The sequence below is a fragment of the Etheostoma cragini genome, chromosome 3, assembly GCF_013103735.1.
Source record: "Etheostoma cragini isolate CJK2018 chromosome 3, CSU_Ecrag_1.0, whole genome shotgun sequence".
Classification (NCBI taxonomy): domain Eukaryota; kingdom Metazoa; phylum Chordata; class Actinopteri; order Perciformes; family Percidae; genus Etheostoma; species Etheostoma cragini.
Genome location: NC_048409.1, coordinates 23,700,657 through 23,723,341, shown reverse-complemented (window position 1 = coordinate 23,723,341; position 22,685 = coordinate 23,700,657). Strand labels below are relative to the sequence as shown.

Genomic DNA, 22,685 nt, shown 5'->3' with positions numbered 1-22,685 from the left:
TCTGGCTCAACCCAAATTCTGATTGGTCGATTTTTTGATGTGTTCATTTCATCAGGTGGAAGCATAGACCATTCCGGTCTATGGGTGGAAAGCACTCACTGCTAATGGGGGTTTTTCAGAGCACCCCTGTTTCAAAGGTAACAGTCTGTCTTCAGAACACCCTCCTTGTTTTCAGAACAAGAGGTTTTAAGAACTTGTTAATATACAGTGCCAGCACACCACGCCATCATGCATGGACTATACAACACAGCGAGGCATTGAGCTTGACCACAGATATGTTAAAATATACAGTATATAATAAAGTGGACGTGCCTTTTGTGTTTAAGAGTAAAAGATTTAAATTAATAGTCTAGTTGTGTCTCAGCCGCGAAGCCGAGGACATGCACAGAGCGCTGATGCAGAGCCGACAGACGAGTGTCATTTCGGTGCAAAAGAATTAGGTCAAAAAAGATTTAATATACTGCAAATAGCCTACAAGGACAAGTTCTGCAGGACAGTACAGTTAATTAATCTAACGTTTTTTTTTTCGCCCCTCCGCCCTACAAAGACTTAGACGGGAAAAATATCGTTATGGTGTCCAGATCAATTTATTTTTCAATCAATCAATTTAATAAGTTAATTTGTGTCAAATCATTACAGTAGTTATCTCAAGACACTTTACAGATAGAGTCCCTAATTATTCAGCTATTTAAGATCACTTGGTCAGTTTTTGAATCAAGTTGAATTTAAGGCCTATATTAAATGAAAGCTATTGACAGTCTTGAAAATGCAAAGAAAAGCATTTTATTCAGTTCTTATCTTAAAACTTATCTTACAAAAATAACCTGTTACTGTAAAAAATAAAATAATAACTGCATTAACTATATCAGAAGTACCAATACACAAGCCTTGAATTATGAACAATACTAAAATGATAATTTGAAAATTGTACATATATCTTTGTGTGACTGTGTTTAAGGCCCTGTGCATGTGGCACTTACCTGGTCTAACCAGTGCTGGTGTAGCAACAGCTGTGACACTCTCACCGTTGGCCTGGACAAAAGCTGTAGTTTCTGATCCCGATATGGCGGTCTGTTGGAAGACATACACACGCAAGAAAGTAAGATAGGACCTTAGCGGTGAGGACAACACATTTTCCACTTGACAAGGTGGGGAAAAAAATAGTTTCACATAATTCCCTTGGTGGATAAATTAGCCACACGTCACAACTTAAAGCAAATTATAGATCAGGCAATCTGCAGCAGTCCCCATAAAGAAGTAGCATTTGGACAAAGTATATTCCATTCCGGTTCCATTTAAATCTTTTACACAGTAGAAAGTATAAGACCCTAGGAAAAGACGAGTTGTTGCAAGGTAACAGCCAGAGAGTAAACAGTATATAAAGACATACACACACACGCACGCAAACACACACGCACGCAAACACACACGCACACATGCCTCACACACACACACACACACACACACACACACACACACACACACACACACACACACACACACACGATCCACATAAATTTGATGCCAACATGACCTAAAAGCAGTTTGGTGAACTACGACAACCCTGATTAATTTCATCAATGAGCATTTAAACTGATTTATCAGTGTGACTAAACTTCTGATGCTCACTACATTTGTACTGATCTGATAACCGATTTGCAAGTGTCCCGTCTTTTGTCTGTTCATTCACTATACTTTTATTAACTTGCCTTATTTTCCTGAAAAATGTAATTGGTGTCCTAAAAACCCAAATTTAAACTGTAACAGTGTGCTAGTATGTCTGATGTGTTAACCGTCTTTGGTCTGAATCATGGTATTGTAGCTCACCTGTGGTGGGGTTGGGGTAGAGCCACTGCGGCCCCCTGACATAATCTCCTCTGTAATGTCTCGACCACCTTGGTTAGGGTCTCTTATTCTGATCTATGGATGAGAGGGAAGAGATCCACGGTCAGTGTGGGAGCACAAATTATTACAGAAAGGAAAGAATAAAAAGGAAATAAATTAAAAAAGAATAATCTATGTGTGGATAAGCACAATGACTAGCTGCTTTCCTACAATTAATGCAGATGATAAGGAGAAAGGCAAAGCGTTAAAATGTTTAGGTTGAAGACAACATTATAAAAAAGAAGCGCTGCCATCCCATGATGCAATGCCTACAGTTGTCAGCCGTTTCTCTGTCTATGAATCGCTAGCTGCCTCTGATTCAATGAAAGCTACATTTCTCACATTGTGAACACTGAGGCACACAAAATCTAACCACCAGAGCTGAATGTGCATCTACCAGTTAGACACCAATAATAATGTTCGACTGAGCGGGAATCAAGTTGCCCAAATTGATAAAATTATCAAACAAATTCCACTGCTAGTTTAAGTTATTGTAAAAATGCATGCATCTCAGGAAGGCAAAGCACGCACAGGTTTCCTCTGTGCACACACACACAACACTCGGGCAGAGGAGGAAAAAACTGAGTGAAAAAATCTAATCACTCACTCATAAGGAGTGCCCACACATTACAAACACATGCTTTCTATTCAGCACTCATTTTTTCTCACTCTCACTGACACTCTACATACTTACTCTAGGAAGTCAGAGCTGTCATGAAACTGGTATGAGCTACATCGCTGCTAAACAAAGTGACAAACAAAGTCCCTGATCAAGTATTAAACTGTAAAAGTTAACAGTGAGCTGCTACCGTACTGCTGCTGTCCGGCCTACTTTGGACTTTTAAGAAAAAGAGTATTTGCTCGCCGCCACTGACCTTTCTCTGGTTTAACTTCTCAGAGCATTACAAACCGTAGCGGGCCTCTCTCATCCTGGGGCTGGAGTAGCTGTTCCAACAGACACGGGCTGGACTTTAAACCCCACAAAGCAGGATGGCGGGTGGACGTAGCCAATCGAGTTTTATCTCAACTTAACTCACGCATAGTCAGGCTGTGATAGAGTTCTACAGGTCAGCAGAACAGGACAGAGCAGGGCTGGGCCTGACTGTCAGTAAGCTAGCTAACAACTTGAATCACCCTTTCTCATATGCTGAACAGAACAGGGAGGGAAAAAAGGATAAAGCGAGTGGGCTTGTAAAGCTATGGTATTGGAATGCACAACCCCTCCCACACAGACTAACAAACAGTTAAAGGGGCCGGAGTGAAGGAGGGGCAGAGTAGGGTGGAATGGAAGAGTTTCCAGGGAAAAAAACTTAGCATTATCAAATGAACTGAAGCTAGGAGAAGAAACTCCCCTCTTTTTTTTTCTTCAGTCTCTCTGTCATCCTGCACACTCACTCGCTTTTTTCAGGCTCATCCCTATGGAGAGGAAAGGAAACCAGCACAGGAGGAGGAGGAGTGTGGTGCCACAGCAGCAAAGGAATGCTGGTTGGTTAGCCCTTCCGGCACAGAAGGGGGAGGAGACCAATGGCCACGTGGAACTGAGCTATGTGCTTACACGTCCTTCACCCCCTTCCCCTCTGGATTTTCTCTTTTAAACAGGGGGAAGGAGTGCAAAAAAAGTAGAAAAACAGGAAAAAGGGCAATTTGCAAAGCTCCAACTTTTGCATGTAACCAGGTGCTGAAGGGACATTATTTGGTCATCGATGGCAGTTAAAAAGATGATTTCAATAGGCTGGGAAATACTTCGTTTTAAAATCCAGACAGTTCAAACACACACTCACCCTCTCTTTCTTTATCCGACCTACATGCAACCAAATATACTGTAAAGGTTGAGTACCTTAGGGCAACTGCACACTAAAAGTTTTTCATTTTGTGTGGATGAGTGTGTGACAGAGACAGGGATTGTGCACAGGGTCTTAAAGCCAGTGTTATAGCATAAGCCGGGGCCTATGGGAATGGGCCAAAGTCCACCCAAGGCAACCACAATCACTGATAAGCAGTCCCGTAGCGAGAGGGACTAGACATTATGTAAGTCTTTTGGAAGGAGAACAGAGTCCCAGCATTGAATACTAACTGTATTGTCCTGGTAATACTGGTAAACGATTAAGGGATTGACACCATACTAAGCTGAAATATATAAAGGACTTTAAATAGAAACTACAAATTATGTTCTTATTTCTTTGAACAGAGGATCCAAGTTTAATGATATGAAGACAAACAGAAAGGTTACATTGTTGCCCCCATAAATTAAAAAAGAACAGGCCAAAACTTGATTACAAACCCATACAAACTGGCAAAAGCTCAGAGCTAGCCAAAACTAGTTTAAAGATACACCCACACAGTTGATGAACAGGGCAGGGAAACTATGCAAATTAGGTAGATAGACAAGAATCAGATAAATATGTTCAAATAGATCAAATTTGGGCCACTCCTGTTATGAATTTTTACATTTGAGAATTTTGCATGAGCTGATTAAGGTATAATAAAAACACAAAATTAAAAAACTTCAAAATTGCCTGAAATCTTCAGTAGAGTTGCTTTGTGTAAAACATGTTAAAAAAGACATCTGAAAAGAAATCTGGAAATGTCTAAAAATAATTATTTGTAAATATAAACAGCATGAGTGTCAAATGTGAAGACGATGATTACATGAGAGGCACAAACTGGGGCTACAGTTCACAGAGAGCTACCACATACCAGACGAGGGCCATCTTAGAGAGCAAAGGAAACACTAGACATACTGCGGAACCGATGAATATGTTGTACAGCAGCTTACTCTTACAGCACACCAAGTCAAGGTCAAGTTCCACACTATCTGCTTCAATCAGTAAACTGAATTTCCCGTCCAGACTTAAGAAGGATTTTAGAATTATATTTAGAGAGATTTCAAAACCCCTGACTAGCTGGATTATCTCAAAACCATCAGGTCATTGAATTACTATGGAAGAAACAGAAATACTGGTTATTACTGCAAGGGAGTTATTACTATTAACAACTTTTATATTGAAAGTGTCAATTCAAAAGAGACACTGCCAAAGTACGTCTAGAAAGGAGCTGCGGAGCTCACAGATCACGTGTAGACAATAACTTTTCAGTTTGAGTTTGATATGATTTACCCAAATTTACGAATGTACGGTATTACTGCTGCTGCCCCTACCGGTTAAAAAACAAAACAATGTATTGGGTGTTTGCAAATGCAATTGATGCACGTATATATTTGCATACAGAGTACATTTGTCTTGAGTGACCGAGTGGTCAGGCCCGTTTGAATTCAAAACGTTTATAGAGTGTTGCCGCTTTGGTAGAGTTACGTTACAACACGTTATTTTGTGCTTGCTGAGACCGATCATTTGTATATGATTAGTTAAGGAGTACTATAAAACCCACTTCCGCTCACATAACATGACATTAAGGCTGCAAAAAATTAAAAAAAATTAAATTAAAAATTAAAAAATAAACCAGTTGACATCCTTTCCTGTCAAACTGGGAAAACAACAAACACAATGGGATTAAGAAGGCTACTCTAAACAAAACTGTTGTGTGCATGAAATAAATCGCTTCGGATTTTGTTTGTTAGGCTACAGCGCCCTACAGTGTAATGTAATACAAGGATAAACAGAGCTTTTAACATACTGACTTTTGTAGGCCACCGTAGCTGGAGATGTTAGCTGAAGCGTAAAAGTGGGTATACTGCCAGCCAAAAAAATTCTGAGTAGTGCACAGGAGGAAGAGAAGTAAGGAAATGGAGAAGGCAGTAAACTGGAGAGACCGGGCTGGTCAGCACAGGAGAAGAGAGCAGAAAGAGATGCAGAAATAAGTGAAAGAGAAAAGGGAAAGGAAGAATTGACCGTGTGGGACGAAGAGGAGGCTGCAGATTCAGAAAGAGGAGGCAGATGAAGATCAAAGGGAGGAAGAGGTCTGCAGTTACCCCTGTTTTACGGTTTCTCTATCATAGAACGTTTTTGACCTTTTGTTTGATCATAATTACTGATAAAATAAGAGATCCGTTCTATTTTCTGTTCCATTTGTCTTTATCAGTAAATATAATCAAGCCATTTCATTAAATTTTAGCTAAATTCAATTTTATTAATATTATTAAATTGTAACAAGCGTTCACTCTTCTCAAGACACTTTATCCAATCCAATCCACTTTATTTATATAGCACGATTTTAACAAACACAAAGTTTCCAAAGCTCTGCACTTTACATATAAAGTAGGTCTGACCACACTATGATATACAAAGACCCAACCATTTCCCAAGAGCAAGCATGGGTGCAACAGTGGCGAGGAAAAACTTCCTTTTGGGCAGAAACCTCAGACGGACCCAGGCTCTTGGTGGGCAGCCATCTGCCGCTACCGGTTTCAAAATGATCCAAAAATATTCTCCTCTCTGATTGGACATCGGATAAACTGTCTGTATTTGGAGATGGCTGAGGTTACTCAAAACAGCTTGTAGAGCATAATGCATACAGGATCTGAGGCCAAACTATCATATTGTGCATCTGGAAGTTCAATTATTTACCTTCAGATTTCCCCCTCACACCAAACTGTGGTTTTCCCTCATTGATCTTGTAGAAGAGACTTACGACATTTATGTTCTTCCGAGTCTAGATCTTCGTCCACAGATGGATATGTCCCACTTTTGAGTCTATCTTACGTAGAACTTAAAGTAGATGATGTGTTCAGACAGAATTAACATTAATACTGCCAGTTAAAGTACCTGACCTACACTGATAAACATATCTTGTCCAAACAGGGCTGATAACAAAAGTTTCCATTTTAGGTAAACAGTTCTTTAAAGTCTGTGTTACTTCCCTATTGCGTTTCCACAATTTTATCAACATAAAAAGACCTATTCTACATCTATTGGTGGTTTATTCTGCTAATAAAATGTTAGTATTGAAAGTGTGGTGAAACAATAAGTACTAAAGGAAGAAAACCACTTGGTACGTTGTTTTTTTTAGGATATTAACTAATTAGCGTGTTCGATAACTCTGTACATGCATCGTTTTAAGTCTGACTTTCAGATTTGTAATTTAGGGATATAATGACAGAGTCAATCTATGTGTGCATGTATAACAAGTATAATACATTTAATTTATGTATTGCTTTTCACAAACTCAAAGCCTTTTTACAGGGCCGGAAGATAATAAAAACTGCACAACTAAACAAAACAAATCAAGATGCATAATGGCTGTGTGATGTCAGTGTTTGTATCAAGTATTTATGTGGACCTCAGGAAGATTAGCAACCACTGCAGCGGAAGCTATTGTGGATCCGAAGAAGAATAAAGAATATGTCATGAGAAGGCAATATGTAAATTCTGAACCAAATATCCATTTTTAATAAGTCAATTTAAAGTGTAAGGTGTTTTGTGTAGTAGAATACTAACTGTACCTGTTTACGTTCCCGTTTGGTGGGGATGTGTTGGGGCGGCTGAGGTGGTGGTTGCTGCTGTTGAGGGGCTGGGTTCATAATGACGGGTGCCGCCTGCACCGATGGGGTGAACTGAGGCTGGGCGGGGTAGTAGGCCCCTGCTGTGGATCAGACAGAGATAAGAATGTAAACCAAAACATACTGATTTAATCCTATAGTCATAACTTGACACAGACACACACACAGACACACAATTGTTTGACAACACAAAGCTTGTGTTTAAACAATGGCATTTAAGTCTACAACCCTAATGTTCTGCTGCAGTTTTATGTCAACAGCAACGTTATGTCATAAAAGGTAGGTCATTTTACTTTTAAAATACTGAAGTTTTCTCACTGCCAACTGAGGATGCATTATATTTCACAGGGCAACATACAATCTATGAACACATTACAACTAAACATGAATTTCTATATTACAAAAATAAACAATGTTTGAATTTGTGCTTTATTGGCCTGACAATATTCCTGTGAACACTGTGGAGACACAATGCAGGAGAGCTAGTTAAATTAGCCGTCTTTAATATCTTTTTTATAGCAGCGTTTCATGGTTATATTCAACTCTTGTATGTTTCACAGTTGAGTTCAAATATCAACTGTTTAAATGTCAAAAGCCTGATTAATACTATCAGTTAAAAAAGGTTTCTGGCATGATGAAGAAACAGTAACCAACACAATCAATTGCTTAATTGCTAGGGAAGGCAAAGCTCGTCTCTCTCACAACTGAACAGGGCTCACAACAGCTAACTTTGTGACACATGCCTAGACTGGGTAAACCCCAACCACTCTGCCGGCAAAACCTGCACGTTCAATTCTCCTGCTTCAGTTCACAATTTTGCAGAAACCAATCACAAACTGGCTTATCTACCTGGCAAGATATTGGCAGGTTAAACACAATAACAATAGAGAACCGACCAAGCAGTTTCTTGTTTGCATTCAACATAGCGGCCACTGAATGCCACCAAAGCGCAGCAACGCGTTGACGCCGCGGTTGCTTCTACGTCACCCGGATTGTTGGTCTGATTGGTTGAAGGACTTTCTTATTGTGTATAGTCATTTGAACCATGCCCGTTGGTCACGCCTCTTGTGCAGAGAAAATACAGAGCAGACTCCCCAGACCAATGCTCCAATCTCAAATCTGCTGAGCTTGGCTTGGTCTGGTGATGGCCAGACAAACACATGCCACTATATTGATGAGGACTGGCAGGTTAAATGATCCGTTACATACAGAGTATGCCAGACAGACACGTAGCTGACAACCTCCTAGCTAAACTAATTGATGTGGGGAAGCTGCAGTCTTCTAGCTACCAGTTGCGTGGGCGTGCAAGCAGTTCCTTACTGGCAAAAGTGGCTGCATACTGTATGTCCAAAAATGCACCCAACAACGTGGTTGAGTAGCTGGCACAATTGTGCAGCTGTCTGCAGACGCTGAATGCTGAAATGTCCGAGCCTTTCAAACGGGTGAACTAGGACTCACTGTAATTTAACATTTTCAAAAAAAAAATACCACAAACTCCATTGTCTTCATTTCCACCAACCTCTTTTTTTATTACCATCTTCAAACATTTCTGCAGTGGAGCAATGCATCTTAAGATACCCGTAAGCTGCAACTATCAATCACTATTGTCCTCACTCATGATAATTCTGCCACCACTTCAACGGACATCATTTTTTCAGTTCTGTGTCTTTTCACTGACTTTAAATGCTTTCGTGCCATCTGAAAATCTCCCTCGATGTTTTATCTGAAGGCAACAGCTAACAGAAGCAGACATGGCACTTAGAAGCATAGTTTGGCCATCAGACCATGACATAGCAGCCTTTCCTTCGCCTTGCATTGGTGCCCCTTATTTCTTTAGGCAATAGATATTTCTTATGTTCACCAACTTGCCAAGTAAGCTGCAGCCAAATATTAAAGTTTACACAAGTTCAAAGAACCTATATAAGCCTAACCGGTCAGTAATGTAAACAAGACATCAAACCACTCAGTAATATTACCTGGCCTTGTAACTGGCCTCAGCTACAGTTCAGAACCAGTTGTAACCCAATTTTAAAGGACTGGGGTTAAAAAAATCCTCAGATGGAAGATGGCCTCTCTTTCAGCCCAACGGTAACAAGCTCATGCTCTGCCTCTCTCCCCCTAAGCATACATTTCAGTCTAACTCACATTACTGAGTCTGCATTGTTGACCAGGAGCAGAGCAGCCTAAATATAGGCAAAACCCTCACCGGTTGGGGGAAGAGAGGGCGCAAGTGAAAAAGGGAGGGAAGACAGACAGACAGGACAGAGAGAGGGAGAATATGAGCATGCTCAAAAACAAAAGCCAGAAGGCAGAATGAGACTTTTCTTGGACAGTCTCCCAATACTCTAAATAAAAGGCTTGAGATATGACTCACATAGTGCAGGAGATTGAGACAGCAATGGGAGGGAGGGGGCTGCAGAGAGACGCACTTTCTAGACGACACCTACCCTCAGAGTCCTGCTGCTCTCGAGACCCACGATTCCCCATGCTGAATGCAAAACTGCGTACGGACAGTAAAAGGAGAGGGGGCTTTCTCTTCTGCCCCCTCTCTTACTTCTTCCTGTCCTCTTTACAGGTGTCCTTTCAGAATGACTTCTTTTAATGCTCAGCCCTACCTCTTCCAGCGTGTCTCCATTTTGCTCCTCCCTCTGACCTTCCTGATTCTTCCCTGCCTTTCACTTTTTTCACCTTCCTTTTTCCCTCCCCCTCCCTCTACAGTGTACTGGCAGGCGGGCTAAACTAGTCAGTTGTGTCATTTGGAGCAGCTCTGACTATATCTCCACCCTGAATAACTGATCTGATCCATGCTGGCATGACAACCTACTACAAAAGGGGTGTACAGTGAGTATGTACATACAGTCAATGTGGCATGAGTTAAGGAAATCACTCAATTTGAGGGTCGGGAGTCTTAAAAATAGTTATCATACTCCGTCAGCACAGTGAATGTGTGTGTTTTTTTTACCTGACTGCTAGAAAAGGACTCAATGGTCAGACAGACTGCACCACTTAGAGGACTAGAGGGGGGGCTGGAAAAAGGATATTCTGGGATTGTTACTATGCAGTTACCAGAATGTTATGGCGGTCATTGTAGATCCTAAAGGCAAAAGGCCAACTCATTTCCAGATAAATAAATAAATAAATTCTTTATAACTTTCTTGTCTCTGTGATTTGATGAAAACCTGAAACAGGCCTTGGCACCTCTGCACTTTCAAAGCAAATATAGTGGTCAAGCCCATAAGAGAGCAGAGTATGAGAGCCATGCCCCAGTGTCACATGACCAGTTATTTAGGGCCATGTACCAACCTCATGTGAGCAATGTGATTTAGAGAATGACCAATGTGGCGCGCGCACACACACACACACACACACACACACACACACACACACACACACACACACACACACACACACACACACACACACACACACACACACACACACACACACACACACACACACACACACACACACACACACACACACACACACACACACACACACACACACACACACACACACACACACACACACACACACACACACACACACACACACACACACACACACACACACACACACACACACAGCTGGTGTAAATACCAACACAGCTCTCTCATACAACCAGTAGCTTGCTATTGTAAAGAGAGTGGATTATTTGGACAACGGTAACACTTTATAATAACTATCCTTAATAGATTGGAAATTCATAGTAAATTCATCTTTAGTTAATTGTCATTTAACTGTTAGCAAACTGTCATTTCACTGTTAACAAACTGTCATTTCACTGCTAACAAGCAATTATTATTTAATTAACTTTAAAATTATAATTAATAACTTTTCAAAATAGTTTATTGATACACACGTTATTTCTCTCATATACTATCTTATGTAAAGAAAAAATATTAGGTTTGTAAACCTTTAAGGGTAACACTTTGTATTAACCATCATTAATAGATGGTAAATTGATAACTAATTATTCTTTAGTTAATAGTAATTTAACTGTTAACTAAATATAAATTATAATGTTTACTAATTATTAATAGGGCTGAAACTTAAGTTTATTGTAACACACATTATGTCCCTCATATGTTATATTAGGCCTCTGGTAATGATTAAAAAAGTGTTTGTAAACCTTTAAGAAACCATTTTTAATACATCTATAAACATTACATCAATAGATGGAGCAGATTTTCCTAACACGTTAAGGATTACTAGTCGGTTTGTCGACCGTCTATAAACAATGTCTGTGTGTGTGTGTGTGTGTGTGTGTGTGTGTGTGTGTGTGTGTGTGTGTGTGTGTGTGTGTGTGTGTGTGTGTGTGTGTGTGTGTGTGTGTGTGTGTGCGCGTGTGTGTATGGCCTAGACCAGGGGTCGGCAACCTGCGGCTCCGGAGCCGCATGCGGCTTCTTTGATCCCTCTGATGCGGCTCAGCTTTTAAAAAATACTTAATGAATATTTAATTAAAATGTATTTTATTTTAGTTTGTACAGCAAATTAAAGACATCAAGTCAGCTGTGGCCTCCTCAATTACCTGTGATGAAAAAAGACTAAGGTGATCTTGATTAAATTGCGCTGTTCTGCCGGTTTGTAAACTCGACTGGGCCACAAGAAGAAATGATTCAGTTGATACCACTAAAAGGCCAAACACGGGGGGGACGTCTGTGAGGCTGTCTTGAATTGTTTAAGAGCAAGGGGAATAACCCCTACAAAAAAAAACACTACATACAGTGTTATTTCATTTTAAATTTCAAAAGGGTTTTGTGGCTCCCAGTGCTAACCATTAACTAACTATTAAAAACATCAGTCGCAACTTTACAATAGCCATCCAGATAATGTTTACAGATGATTTACAAAGTATTTATCAACTATTTACCAAGGTATTATTGTCATCTGTTGCAACTTTATAATAACCATCCATACACTGTTTATCGACGGTTTACAAACTAACTAGTAACACTTAACAATGTGTTAAGAACATCTGGTCCATCCATTGATGTAATGTTTATAGATGTTTTAAAAATGGTTTCTTAAAGGGGTAGTATTCAAGTACAATGACCATCATACAGCCCACACACACACTGTGCAAAGGGCAGGACATGGAAAGCCTGATAGAAAAATTGTGTGTTTGCAGTCCTGTATTCAGGCCAGTGCATTCTACTGCTGATGAGCTACAGTTTAAACAAAGACAACACGTAGTTCAGATGCCTGCTGGTGGTGGGTCAGCAAGTTTGTTTTCAGGGCATCATCATTTCTTGTGATGTAATGACCCACATATACCTCTAGAGGGTGGGACAACACATGGGATCAACAGCAAACATATGTAGTGCTACTGTTTTTAGTAGTAGATGTGAAGTAATATAATAACAGAGCATGTTTGGAATAAATAACACAAAGTAAGATACTAGGACAGCTACATTCTTTGAGTTATGGTTACATTCGGGACATTAATCTGGGATGCTCAATGCAGATGTTATTTATGCTGACATGCTTTTTTTCTTTCGTTCAACCTGCTTTGACTACAATAGTCAGCTTCTTATAACATTTTTCAAAATGCAGCCACACCTCTCAGTGACAACACAAGTCTCATAGCTGCATTTCCTTATGGTCATATGCTCTATGTCGGATGGTAAGAAGGTCTTCTCTGCTGATTTCTTTCTGTGTGACTGTGACTTTGGCTTTTCTCTAGACTGCAATTGTCAGTCTAGAGAAATGTCATTGCTATTTGGTTTTAAGGAACTTACACAAACAAAACACATTCTGCTACGTCATCTTTTTTTTAAAGCACAGCAGCTATGGGTGTGTGCATGATTGGATGCAGATCTTCTGAGAAGGTACAATATTTCTTTCCAGCCTCTAAAACTGCTGGTCTATCACTTCTCATTTCCTATTAACTAGTCCTGAGCAACAAGAAGCATCGAAAGAACTGACAAGACTTGAGGAATTGACTTGAGATAAAGAAGGCCAAAATTAAGAACAATACATAATAAGCCTGATTTATAAAGAAAAAATAAATGTTCTTCTGAAAACATTGATGTAAAGTGAAATACAAAACCATACAGGAAGCCTAGGACTAGGCAAAAACTGGGCAGCAGATGAAGAAAGCCTGGACTTCCAGAGCAACGCAGTCACAAACAACCTTGCTAAGTGTCTCTGTGTGTGAGTGGCTCAGGTGAGGCCCAAGGTAGAGCCTCTTACCATAAGTACCATATTCAGCGGGGCTCGTGCCTGGGTAGAAGCCTGGGGTGCCTGTTGGGACTGGGTATTGCTGGGGTGTGGCCACGTAGGTTGCTGACCGGTACTAAAGGAAACAAAGAAGAGGGAGCAGGAAAGACAGGACAATATCATCAGATACAGTCATAAGAGCAATATAAATTTTGAGTACAAATGTAGGCTTGCACAACAAGACGCTTTTCCGTCTCTTCACATTACACAGATTTAGGCAATTTAAAAAAAAAGGTACTAATCAATGTTTTCAGATTTTTTTCAAAACAAGACAAACACAACACAAGTTCCATTATACAGAGATTAGATGAGCCAAGCTTTGGTGGAGTGTGTTATGTTAGCTGTCGTCTCCATACCATCGACCTCCGCTAAAAAAGAAAATTTGGCAGCTACTTAGACACGCCCCAGTCTGTTCCCCCTACCTGTCCCGGTATAAAGTAGGCGGGTCCCTGTGGTGAGCTGGGGAAGGGCAATTGCTGCCCAGGGATCATCATCATTTGGGAGCCAGGGCCCGGCTGGTAGACATGGGTGGGCGTCACGGGCCGAGGGCCGCTGCTCGGAGGGACACCCCGAGGCCCACTGTTGGGAGGCAGGCTGGCCCTGTTGGTGTAATAGGGCTAGAGAGGAGGCAGGGATTTAGAGGGCAGAGAAAATATGTAGATGATAGTGGGAAAGACAAAAGAGAGGCCACAGGACAATGTGGGAAGAGGAATGGGATAGAAGTAAGGTTAGGAGAGAAAGACAAATAAATTAATAGTTACCTTTCTAAGACCGCCGACATAAAAACCATCCCCCATGCCCTTGTATGATTTTATCTCTTGGACCAAGTGGAACTAGCTTGTCCAACCTAATAGCTAGGCTCATAGTTTGTCTGTGATTCTATGGCTAGCCTCCAACTGGAAACATATTGGCCCTGCCTGCCTGAAGAGATAAAGCAGCTAATGCTGGTTCATTCAGAGCCTCCTCATTGACATTCTGCTGCAGGCCTCGGACCTAACCGCCATAGCCAGCAAAATGACACCAAGCCAACAAAGCACTTACACATGCCAAATATAAGACACATACATATGCGCAACCTTAAGATGGTGAAAAAAAGGACAGGTGAAACTGGAAGAAAGAGGACATTGAGTTACCTGCAGCGACCTGAAGCTTCCCTTCAGCAGCGCAAACACAGATCACACAAAGACAAATCAAATGGAAGCAAAAAGAGGGTGGGAATAGAAGGATTGAGAAAAAGAGAGCACCACAATCAGTTAGAGCAAAGCACCCAGAAAACTGTCAGTTCTGAGCCAAGCAGTGAATTAACAAGCAGCATGCAGATAATAGGCAGAGCAGTAAATCCTAATATACTAGGTCTAGTTACTCTTGACTGAGATCCAATCTAAAACTTAATATAATAGGAAGATGGGCATTGATCACCTAGATGTTTACCGTTTTCAACAAAGAGAGAGAAACAGACTGTTTCTCATTAGTTTGTTTTGATATCAAACTTCAAATCACTTTCTCAGAACATTTTTTATAGGATAGACAAACATCTGTGTTTAGGTATAGCTTTACAGAGGATATTATTACGCACTTATATTTAGCTACAGCTATAATTAAGACAGGCACTTGCATTCCCAGCTACACTAGGTGAAATAAAAAAGCCTATTTTAAAAATAGCATAACATAGTGTTACATATGTATTACCAGTAAATAAAATGATATGCCATCAAGCTAGTTTATTTCATATTATTTGGGTTTATCGGAATTGTTTGTGTATCATTTCATGAAATAAAGAGTTTCCCTAATTAGGTGTCACTAAGACGTTTGTGTTTCACATTTGAAAAACTATTCTGATAAGTTTTCCTTAATTTTATTTATGAATATTTCCTGAAAGTGATAATAGTGGCCCAAATAACTCCCCTAACAGTAGTGCAGCTCTCAGTGAGAGTGTCCAGACGTTTCTGTTTGTATGTGTCAATGCACACATTTTCTACTGCTTCTAAAATATGTTAAAGAATGGAACCCCCCCCCCCTCGCGTTAGACTGTTGTACTGTTAGTACCTGTTGGTGTATAGGTCGGGGCCCTGGGGCAAACTAGAGGAGGAGAGGCAGATAGGACAGAGGTTAAAGACCAAAGCACAAGATCCATGCTTCACTCTCCACTGACAGGCATCTTCCACTTCTGCACCTAGAGGCTAACATAACACTGTTGTTCAGACAGTCAAAAAACAATGGAACCGTGAGAGTTTGGTGGGAATACACAAATTACAGCCCAAGTAGATAGGGTTAGTGTGAGCATGTTGGATACTAAGCAGTGGTATTGGGTGAGGTAGAGTACAAAGGACATGTTGACACTGACGGTAAAAAGAAGGTGCAGAACTGGTAAGAAATAGGCAGACATGCAGGCATTCTACAACATTAACAGATGGATTCAAGAAGCTGCAAAACTTCTTAATATAAAACATAGTGTACAGTGAGCAGCAATTAAGGCAAACTTGCAGACAGGCACATTTGCAGGAGAACTATAAGACCTTGACACAGTCTTACACACTCCCAACTTTTTAATCTTGTGGGATTTTGTCTGTTAGTCATCTAACATAAGTGGGGGTTGGGAATTATACAATACAAATGTTTAATTTGTCATGCACCAAAGAAAAACAATATCCTTTTTTTCTGGAATTGAGCCAAATCCACCATAGTAGTGGGTAAGATGAGCAGTGGTCAGCCTACCTGTCGGGGCTGTGGTGTTGGGTTCATTTGTGGAGGCGGTGGGGAGGCAAACACAACAGAAGGGGGTTGCCCAGGGGGGAATGAGGGCTGCAAGAGATAGGAAGTGATATCAACAGCAGAAAAGTGGGACACAAGAGAAATAGAGAGGCAAAATAGTAGTAAGCGGTGAACAAGTGCACAGATACACAGGCCGATATTTGTGGTCAAATTATTCTGCTCTTTGACAATATCGGCATCCGTTCTGTTTCTCCAAACTGGGGGAGCACTCATAAACATGGCAGTAGATATTTCTGATACCATCACTAATCACTATGGAGAACGACTATGCTGAGCGACTTTCTGCTGCATGGTTGAGTAAGGTCCTATGAAAGCACTTTCATAAATTTCAAAAATTTCAGATTCGGTTTTATTTTCCATTTATTTCTTTTCCATTTCATTCAGAATAGAATATATTTGATGTAACAAAAGATTCAACTTTTTGTAAAATAAGGTGCTTTTACATTGGAACTTCACATTACGAATGAAAAACATTCCATTCTTTTTGACATGACGTGTGTGTGTGCGTGTGTCTGTGTGCGCGCGCGCGTGCAGGAGCAAAGCCCTTCATTCAGTGAAACACCAACACAGAGAGTGGAGAACAGAAGCAACATGCCTGTAAATGACGACAAAACATAGCAGCATAGTTTTTTCTGTTTAAAAAAAATACTTTGAATGTTAGGGAAAACTCTGATCTTTCTAAAACTGTATCCACAGTTCGGCATTTCCACAATATTCCAAGTTTTACAGTTGAGAACCTTCTTTACTAACTGTTATACCTAATTACTGTCCGTGTTTTCCACATCATGGAATCACAAAATACCAAAGAATGGCTTGTGGCTGCTGTGACCACTCTACCAGAAAGTACATTATAGTACAATGTGCTATTCCTTACAAGCACACAAAGCAGGACTGCCTCCTGAAAGTCGATGAGTCAAATCAGCCCTTGGTGACCCTGGTGACCTAATGCAAACACTGTCACAACAGCCATTTTTCTTTGAGAAACAAAGTTAAGTTGCAGAGTTTCTTACCTGTGAAAGGCCGGGGGAGGGGGCAGGGTGGGGGATGGAGGGGGGTCCTGTTATGGGCTGTGGTGCTTTATTCATTTCATGGAGTTCTGCATGGGGAGGCGGATGTGGACCTGTGCACAAAACTGACAGAGGAGAGAACAGGGGTTAGATGGATCTAAGGTGAATTGTCACATTCAGTACCACACAAGTGAGAACCAATGACTGACAATGTAGAACAACATGTAGCAGAAAGGATAGAGTGGAATGTGGTACATTTTGTTTTTATAGAATGGTTAAAGGTTTACTTGAAAAGGTCTTTATAAAATGAAATTAGTGTGTTTAGTGTTGAAGTTAAATTCAGATTTAACTGGAAATTTCAACCCAAGGTTTGCATTTCTTGTTAATAGTCACAGATTATATGTATACTTACATTTATGAATTGTTTTAGGTCCTAAGTGTAGTTACACTAAGGAACTTTTTTCCTAAAAGACAGACAGTAAGAGAAACCTTGTTAACAATGTGCATATTGGCGAATAGCACATTCCAATTACTTTACAGCATCCACAATAACCTAATCTTTTTCAACCAAAGAAGTGACTATGTACCGAACAGACAACAGCGTAAAGATTGACAACATTGAGAAGAGCATATTACAGACAGTTGAGGGTTTTGTGATAAAAGTATAGCTGTTGCCTAAAGTGGAGACCATTACATCAACACCGTTCTTAGAATTGTGCACATTTGCATTATATTGTAGGTTTGTAGAAGGTTTAAAAACTTGCAATCTTACATGTTTATATTAGTAACTAAGAAACTACTGGCAATGATACCAATCCAATGCATTGGATCAATTCAAGAAATAAAGCCTACATATAGTTTTCTATAAAGTTTTATTTAAAGTGTTTTGTCATAATGAAATTAAAAGTATGCAGACTTTTTATTTCTTTTTCCACTGACTGAAGGGTAACTTCATGATTCTATTGTGATCATCTTTACGTTATATGGTCCTTGCAAAGGTGACAGATTTGGTATTTATAGCCAAAGCCTACATTATCCGTCACCGAGACACACATTCACATATTTTCCCTGATACACACTTGTCCCCACACACACAGCAAGCAGCAGTGTAAAAAGCCTGAGTCATGATGAGTCTGGGTGTTTTTTTCTTTTGTTTTTTTCAAAGAAGTGGAAATCACCATGGAAATCACGCTGCAGAAGTGGTTGTAATCACCGTGGTTACAATGACTACTATGCCAACAACCAAACAGAAGAAGAAAAAAAGATAACAGATTTTAACTTGGTGTCACAAAGTAAAAATTTTGAGATTTTTGGGGGAATGCTTTACCTTTAGGTAGCGAGACGTGGCCAGCTTCTTAAACAATTACTGGCCCAGTGATGCACACTGTCAACACCACAATGGTTAGTCTGCAGTGACCAAAACAAATTATGAAAACAGTGTGCAGCACTACAGAACTAGCAAAGTGGGGTACCGCAGTGGCCACCATTTCTGCAAGAACCTTTGTTTTACGGGAAAGAAAGCTAATGCAAGGCACCCACACCTTATTCCACCCGCAATCTAGTCAATTGAGCTGGTCTGGTCTGCAGGACTGTGGAGGTCCAGCCACCACCAACATTAATGGTGAAACATGCTCCTTCAACTGTTGCATAAGCCTCTGCGTGAACTCCCCTGACCTGCTAAGGAGGAAACGGAGTACATTTGCTTGGGCTAAATTTTGCTGAAGAAGTCATGTAACCTATAGAGAGTGTAGCCACTGTGAGTTTTCCATGGTCTGCACACAGACTAGACTCACTGGCTAATTACCTGTTTACTGAAATGGCCTATTCCCAATACTATGAGAACTGAGCCTACTTTACTGCCTGGTGAAATCAGTGAAAATAATACACAGTGGCTTTATCTGACTTGAAGATACTTTGCAAACGCCATTCATTGGACATGGTTACTTATAATGCAGACACAAAGTGATTCCTCAACTGCTGCTAAAAATCTACTCCGCCTACTAACTTCATTTTTATTTTCATTATTTTTACAGTATATTACCGCCCTGTGCCGTAACATTCTGTCAAACCCCACACATGTCCAGACTCTACGCTTACAAGATTCCCAACAGGAAGCTTAGCAGTGTCCTTATGTCAGGCAAACTGTGACAGTCTGGTTCTGACAAACATGTATTTGTCATGTGATTGCACTTCTGCTTTTAGTTACATTCATTCACTCTCAATAAAGCATGTATGAGGTCATTGCATACTATTTGGGCTGATTCTGGGCTGGTGAATGATAACCAATGATAAATGTTTCTAGATAGACAAAGACTTGGGATAAACATCTGCCTCTATTAGCTTTGAGGTGCCAGTTACATGCATAGAAACTGCATCCATTTTGGACCCACATTCTCGGCTAAGGTCACATGTCGCCAGCCCTCAACATCAGCCTCATTCCTTCCGCAGCAAGCAGGGTGAAGTGTTCGACAAACAGCTTAAACATGTCGTCCGTTAAACAAACACTTTGACACAGAGTCAACAGACAACTGCAACTCTCATACAAAGCTACAATGCCTTGGTAAAACGCCGGTGTTCCGTCTGCTAAACCTGTGGGACACTTCTCCTATGCCACAGGGGCGTGTCTGCCTGTCTAGTAATCACACAAACACGCAGTGGACGACAAGACAGTTGTTTGCATGGGGTTTCGAATAACCTCTCAAACGCTCGGTCATGCCAAAACACATACAACTATGGTTGTGAAGACGTGCTGCCGTATGTTGTGCTGTTAGCCATGTTGCTAACTTCTCTAGGCCCAATCTAAATTTACCACGTGGTTTCTCCTGCTATTGGCGCGATGCACACCCCAGTTGCCGGCTTCATGCCAACCACGCCTCAGCCGATATCGGCTATGACAACTACCACCTACCATAATAATGTAAATCCTAAACATAACCATACTAAACAAACGCCGTTTTAAGGACTCAACTATGAAGACAGACCAGACGGGGGACGTGTCAATGAATGGGAATACTAACCTAGATAATTGTCAAGCTAAGGAGGTGGCTATCGCTTAGTAGCTTGTACATTCCTGCAATAGCGGTGTCGTGACAATCAGTAATGTTACTCTAACAAGCCACTATCCAAAATGAGTCAGACGACTGTTCATCTCGCCCAGTTTAACATCACCACCGACACAGCCTTCGTTTACATCGATGCATTACAGGGGGTGCTGATCGGAAATCCCACATTTACCAAGTTCCCATGTAGCATAACTTCTATTCCAGCGGCTAACCTGAAGGCACCGCGAACCTGTCAACCAACTCATCCAGGCCTTAATGAATGTGTCACACAGGCTTCAAGGTTCAAAACAACTACCCTGTTAAATTAGTCTACAACCCTTCAAGTCTACAATTTATAAATGAAGCTATATATACTGTGAACTTTAGCACAACCAGGTTAATATTGTTCACACCCTGCACAAAACCGGCCAGCCTTAAACAGTTACACTGTCCATATTTTATGGGATATTTAAACGTATGTTCTTAGCTGTTGCAGTACTTTGCTCTATTGTTTATTCTGGTAACGATGTTTATCTTATAGACCAAACACACAAAGGGAAATCCCAGGCAAGCGAAAACATACTTTGGCAATAAATCTCGTTTTGATTGTAATTTACGTTATGCATGTCTTACCAGAGAAGTAACGTTTGTTTGATTCATAAAAAGTGAAACCATGCTGCATGAACAGGCACGCCCAGATATGTTAACCACCTGTAATAATTTAGCTACTGCCTGATACAAATGGTTTCAAATTGCTGGCATCAACATTGCTTTGCCATCACATGGTTTCAGGTATCAAGTTATCAGTGTGCATGTTATTTACAATGACAACTGTCAACAGACAAATCTGAGTAACGTTACACGATTCCCATCACTTTCTGCCAGCAGGCTGGTACCAGGGCAAAACAAGGCTTCAACACACACAGTGTGATTTAACCTACTGCTACCTATAAAGCCACTGTGGCTAGCTAGCTAGCTAACAAAATGTTGGCTAGCTAGCAGCAGAAATTACGTTAACCGGCAAACACAACAACATTGTGATGCGACAGTCTATGCGTCGCTTATTAAACATAATATATTACACACACAATATATTATATTCCGTAACTTCCCACGAGTAAGGACTCCTCTTGGCTGTCTATCGTAGTGTACTTGCTAGCTGGACTAACGTTAGCTAAAGTGAAGAAAGAACACCCACGTAGCATTAGCATTGAATGCTAGAAACCAGCTAGCTAGCCAATCCCTGAAAACACAGCAGGAACACCATCAGCAGAAACCATTGAAGAAAGTCACCACAGCTAAGTAAATCTCCACACTAAAAGGCAAAACATAGATTTGACTGTGCTTTCAAAGTCTCTATAAAATAGAGAATTGACACCTATCTGAAAATTTGACCATTTTAATAATCAATTTAGCTCAGGACTGTGGCATTACCTTCTCTCCTTGAGTCCGCAGAGCCGGACGGACGGAAAACCTTTCCGGAAGCTGGTAGCTAGGTAATTCCGGCAAAATCCCATCACGTGAAACTTTCCAGTAGGAAAATACATAGATATGTAAGTTAAATCATTACTATTAGTTAGTATCTTAAAATAATGACGAGTTAGTATCTCAAAATAATGAGTTAGCTGCTAGTATCTCAAAATAATGAGCTAGTATCTCAGAAATAATTAACTAGTATCTAAAAACTAGTGATGTATTATCTCACAATAATGATAGTATCTAAAAAATAATGAAATTGATATTTAAGAAAATGACGTAATGCCTAAAAATAATGTTTTTATATCTTAAAATAATTAGTTAGTATTTCAAAATAATTAATTAGAATCTCAATATGGGATACATACGTCTCATATTTCTACATTCACAAGATGAAATGTGAAGAAAAATAAACCTTCCCAGTAATCATGTTCTCAGCTGTAAATATTTTCATATCTTTTGTCATCCGTGTTATCTTTATTGTGTTTGCATGTGAATAACCTGCTTCGAGGCATTTTTATATGTTAATGGTACCCAAGACATTAACCTTTTTTCTTAAAATAAAGTCAAATTCCATTTTTTCCCCAGATAAAGATAAAAAGTGTTTAATTTCACTTTAATGATCTCTTCATTTTTTCCAACATGCATTAGAAGGACTATTGTGAAATTATAAATAGGTTATACATAGGTTCCATTATTATAAGCTACACAATTGCTGTGCAAACTGATTTTAAAATATTTTCATGGGGTAAATCTTGACTAAAGCAAAAATATTTTTCAGGCATTGTTCATAGGACAAGTCTGTAAATGAAATGGTTAGAACAGCCA

The 22,685-nt window shown here is 40.1% G+C and overlaps 1 protein-coding gene across 1 annotated transcript in view; it reads right to left on the bottom strand.

Annotated features, from left to right (window-relative positions):
* Window positions 1-21,846, bottom strand: part of LOC117942360 (eukaryotic translation initiation factor 4 gamma 1-like) — a 36,126-nt gene extending 14,280 nt beyond the window's left edge. Inside the window, exons 1-11 of the mRNA XM_034867772.1 lie at window positions 21,817-21,846; window positions 17,753-17,806; window positions 17,344-17,465; window positions 16,277-16,363; window positions 15,608-15,640; window positions 14,695-14,715; window positions 13,984-14,178; window positions 13,535-13,637; window positions 7,283-7,422; window positions 1,828-1,920; window positions 816-1,071 (exon numbers count right to left, since the gene is read on the bottom strand). Of these exons, the coding sequence (XP_034723663.1) occupies window positions 816-1,071; window positions 1,828-1,920; window positions 7,283-7,422; window positions 13,535-13,637; window positions 13,984-14,178; window positions 14,695-14,715; window positions 15,608-15,640; window positions 16,277-16,363; window positions 17,344-17,418 (1,003 nt within the window). The 5' untranslated portion in view covers window positions 17,419-17,465; window positions 17,753-17,806; window positions 21,817-21,846. The remainder of the gene's footprint in view (window positions 1-815; window positions 1,072-1,827; window positions 1,921-7,282; window positions 7,423-13,534; window positions 13,638-13,983; window positions 14,179-14,694; window positions 14,716-15,607; window positions 15,641-16,276; window positions 16,364-17,343; window positions 17,466-17,752; window positions 17,807-21,816) is intronic.
* Between the last annotated feature and the right edge of the window lie 839 nt (window positions 21,847-22,685).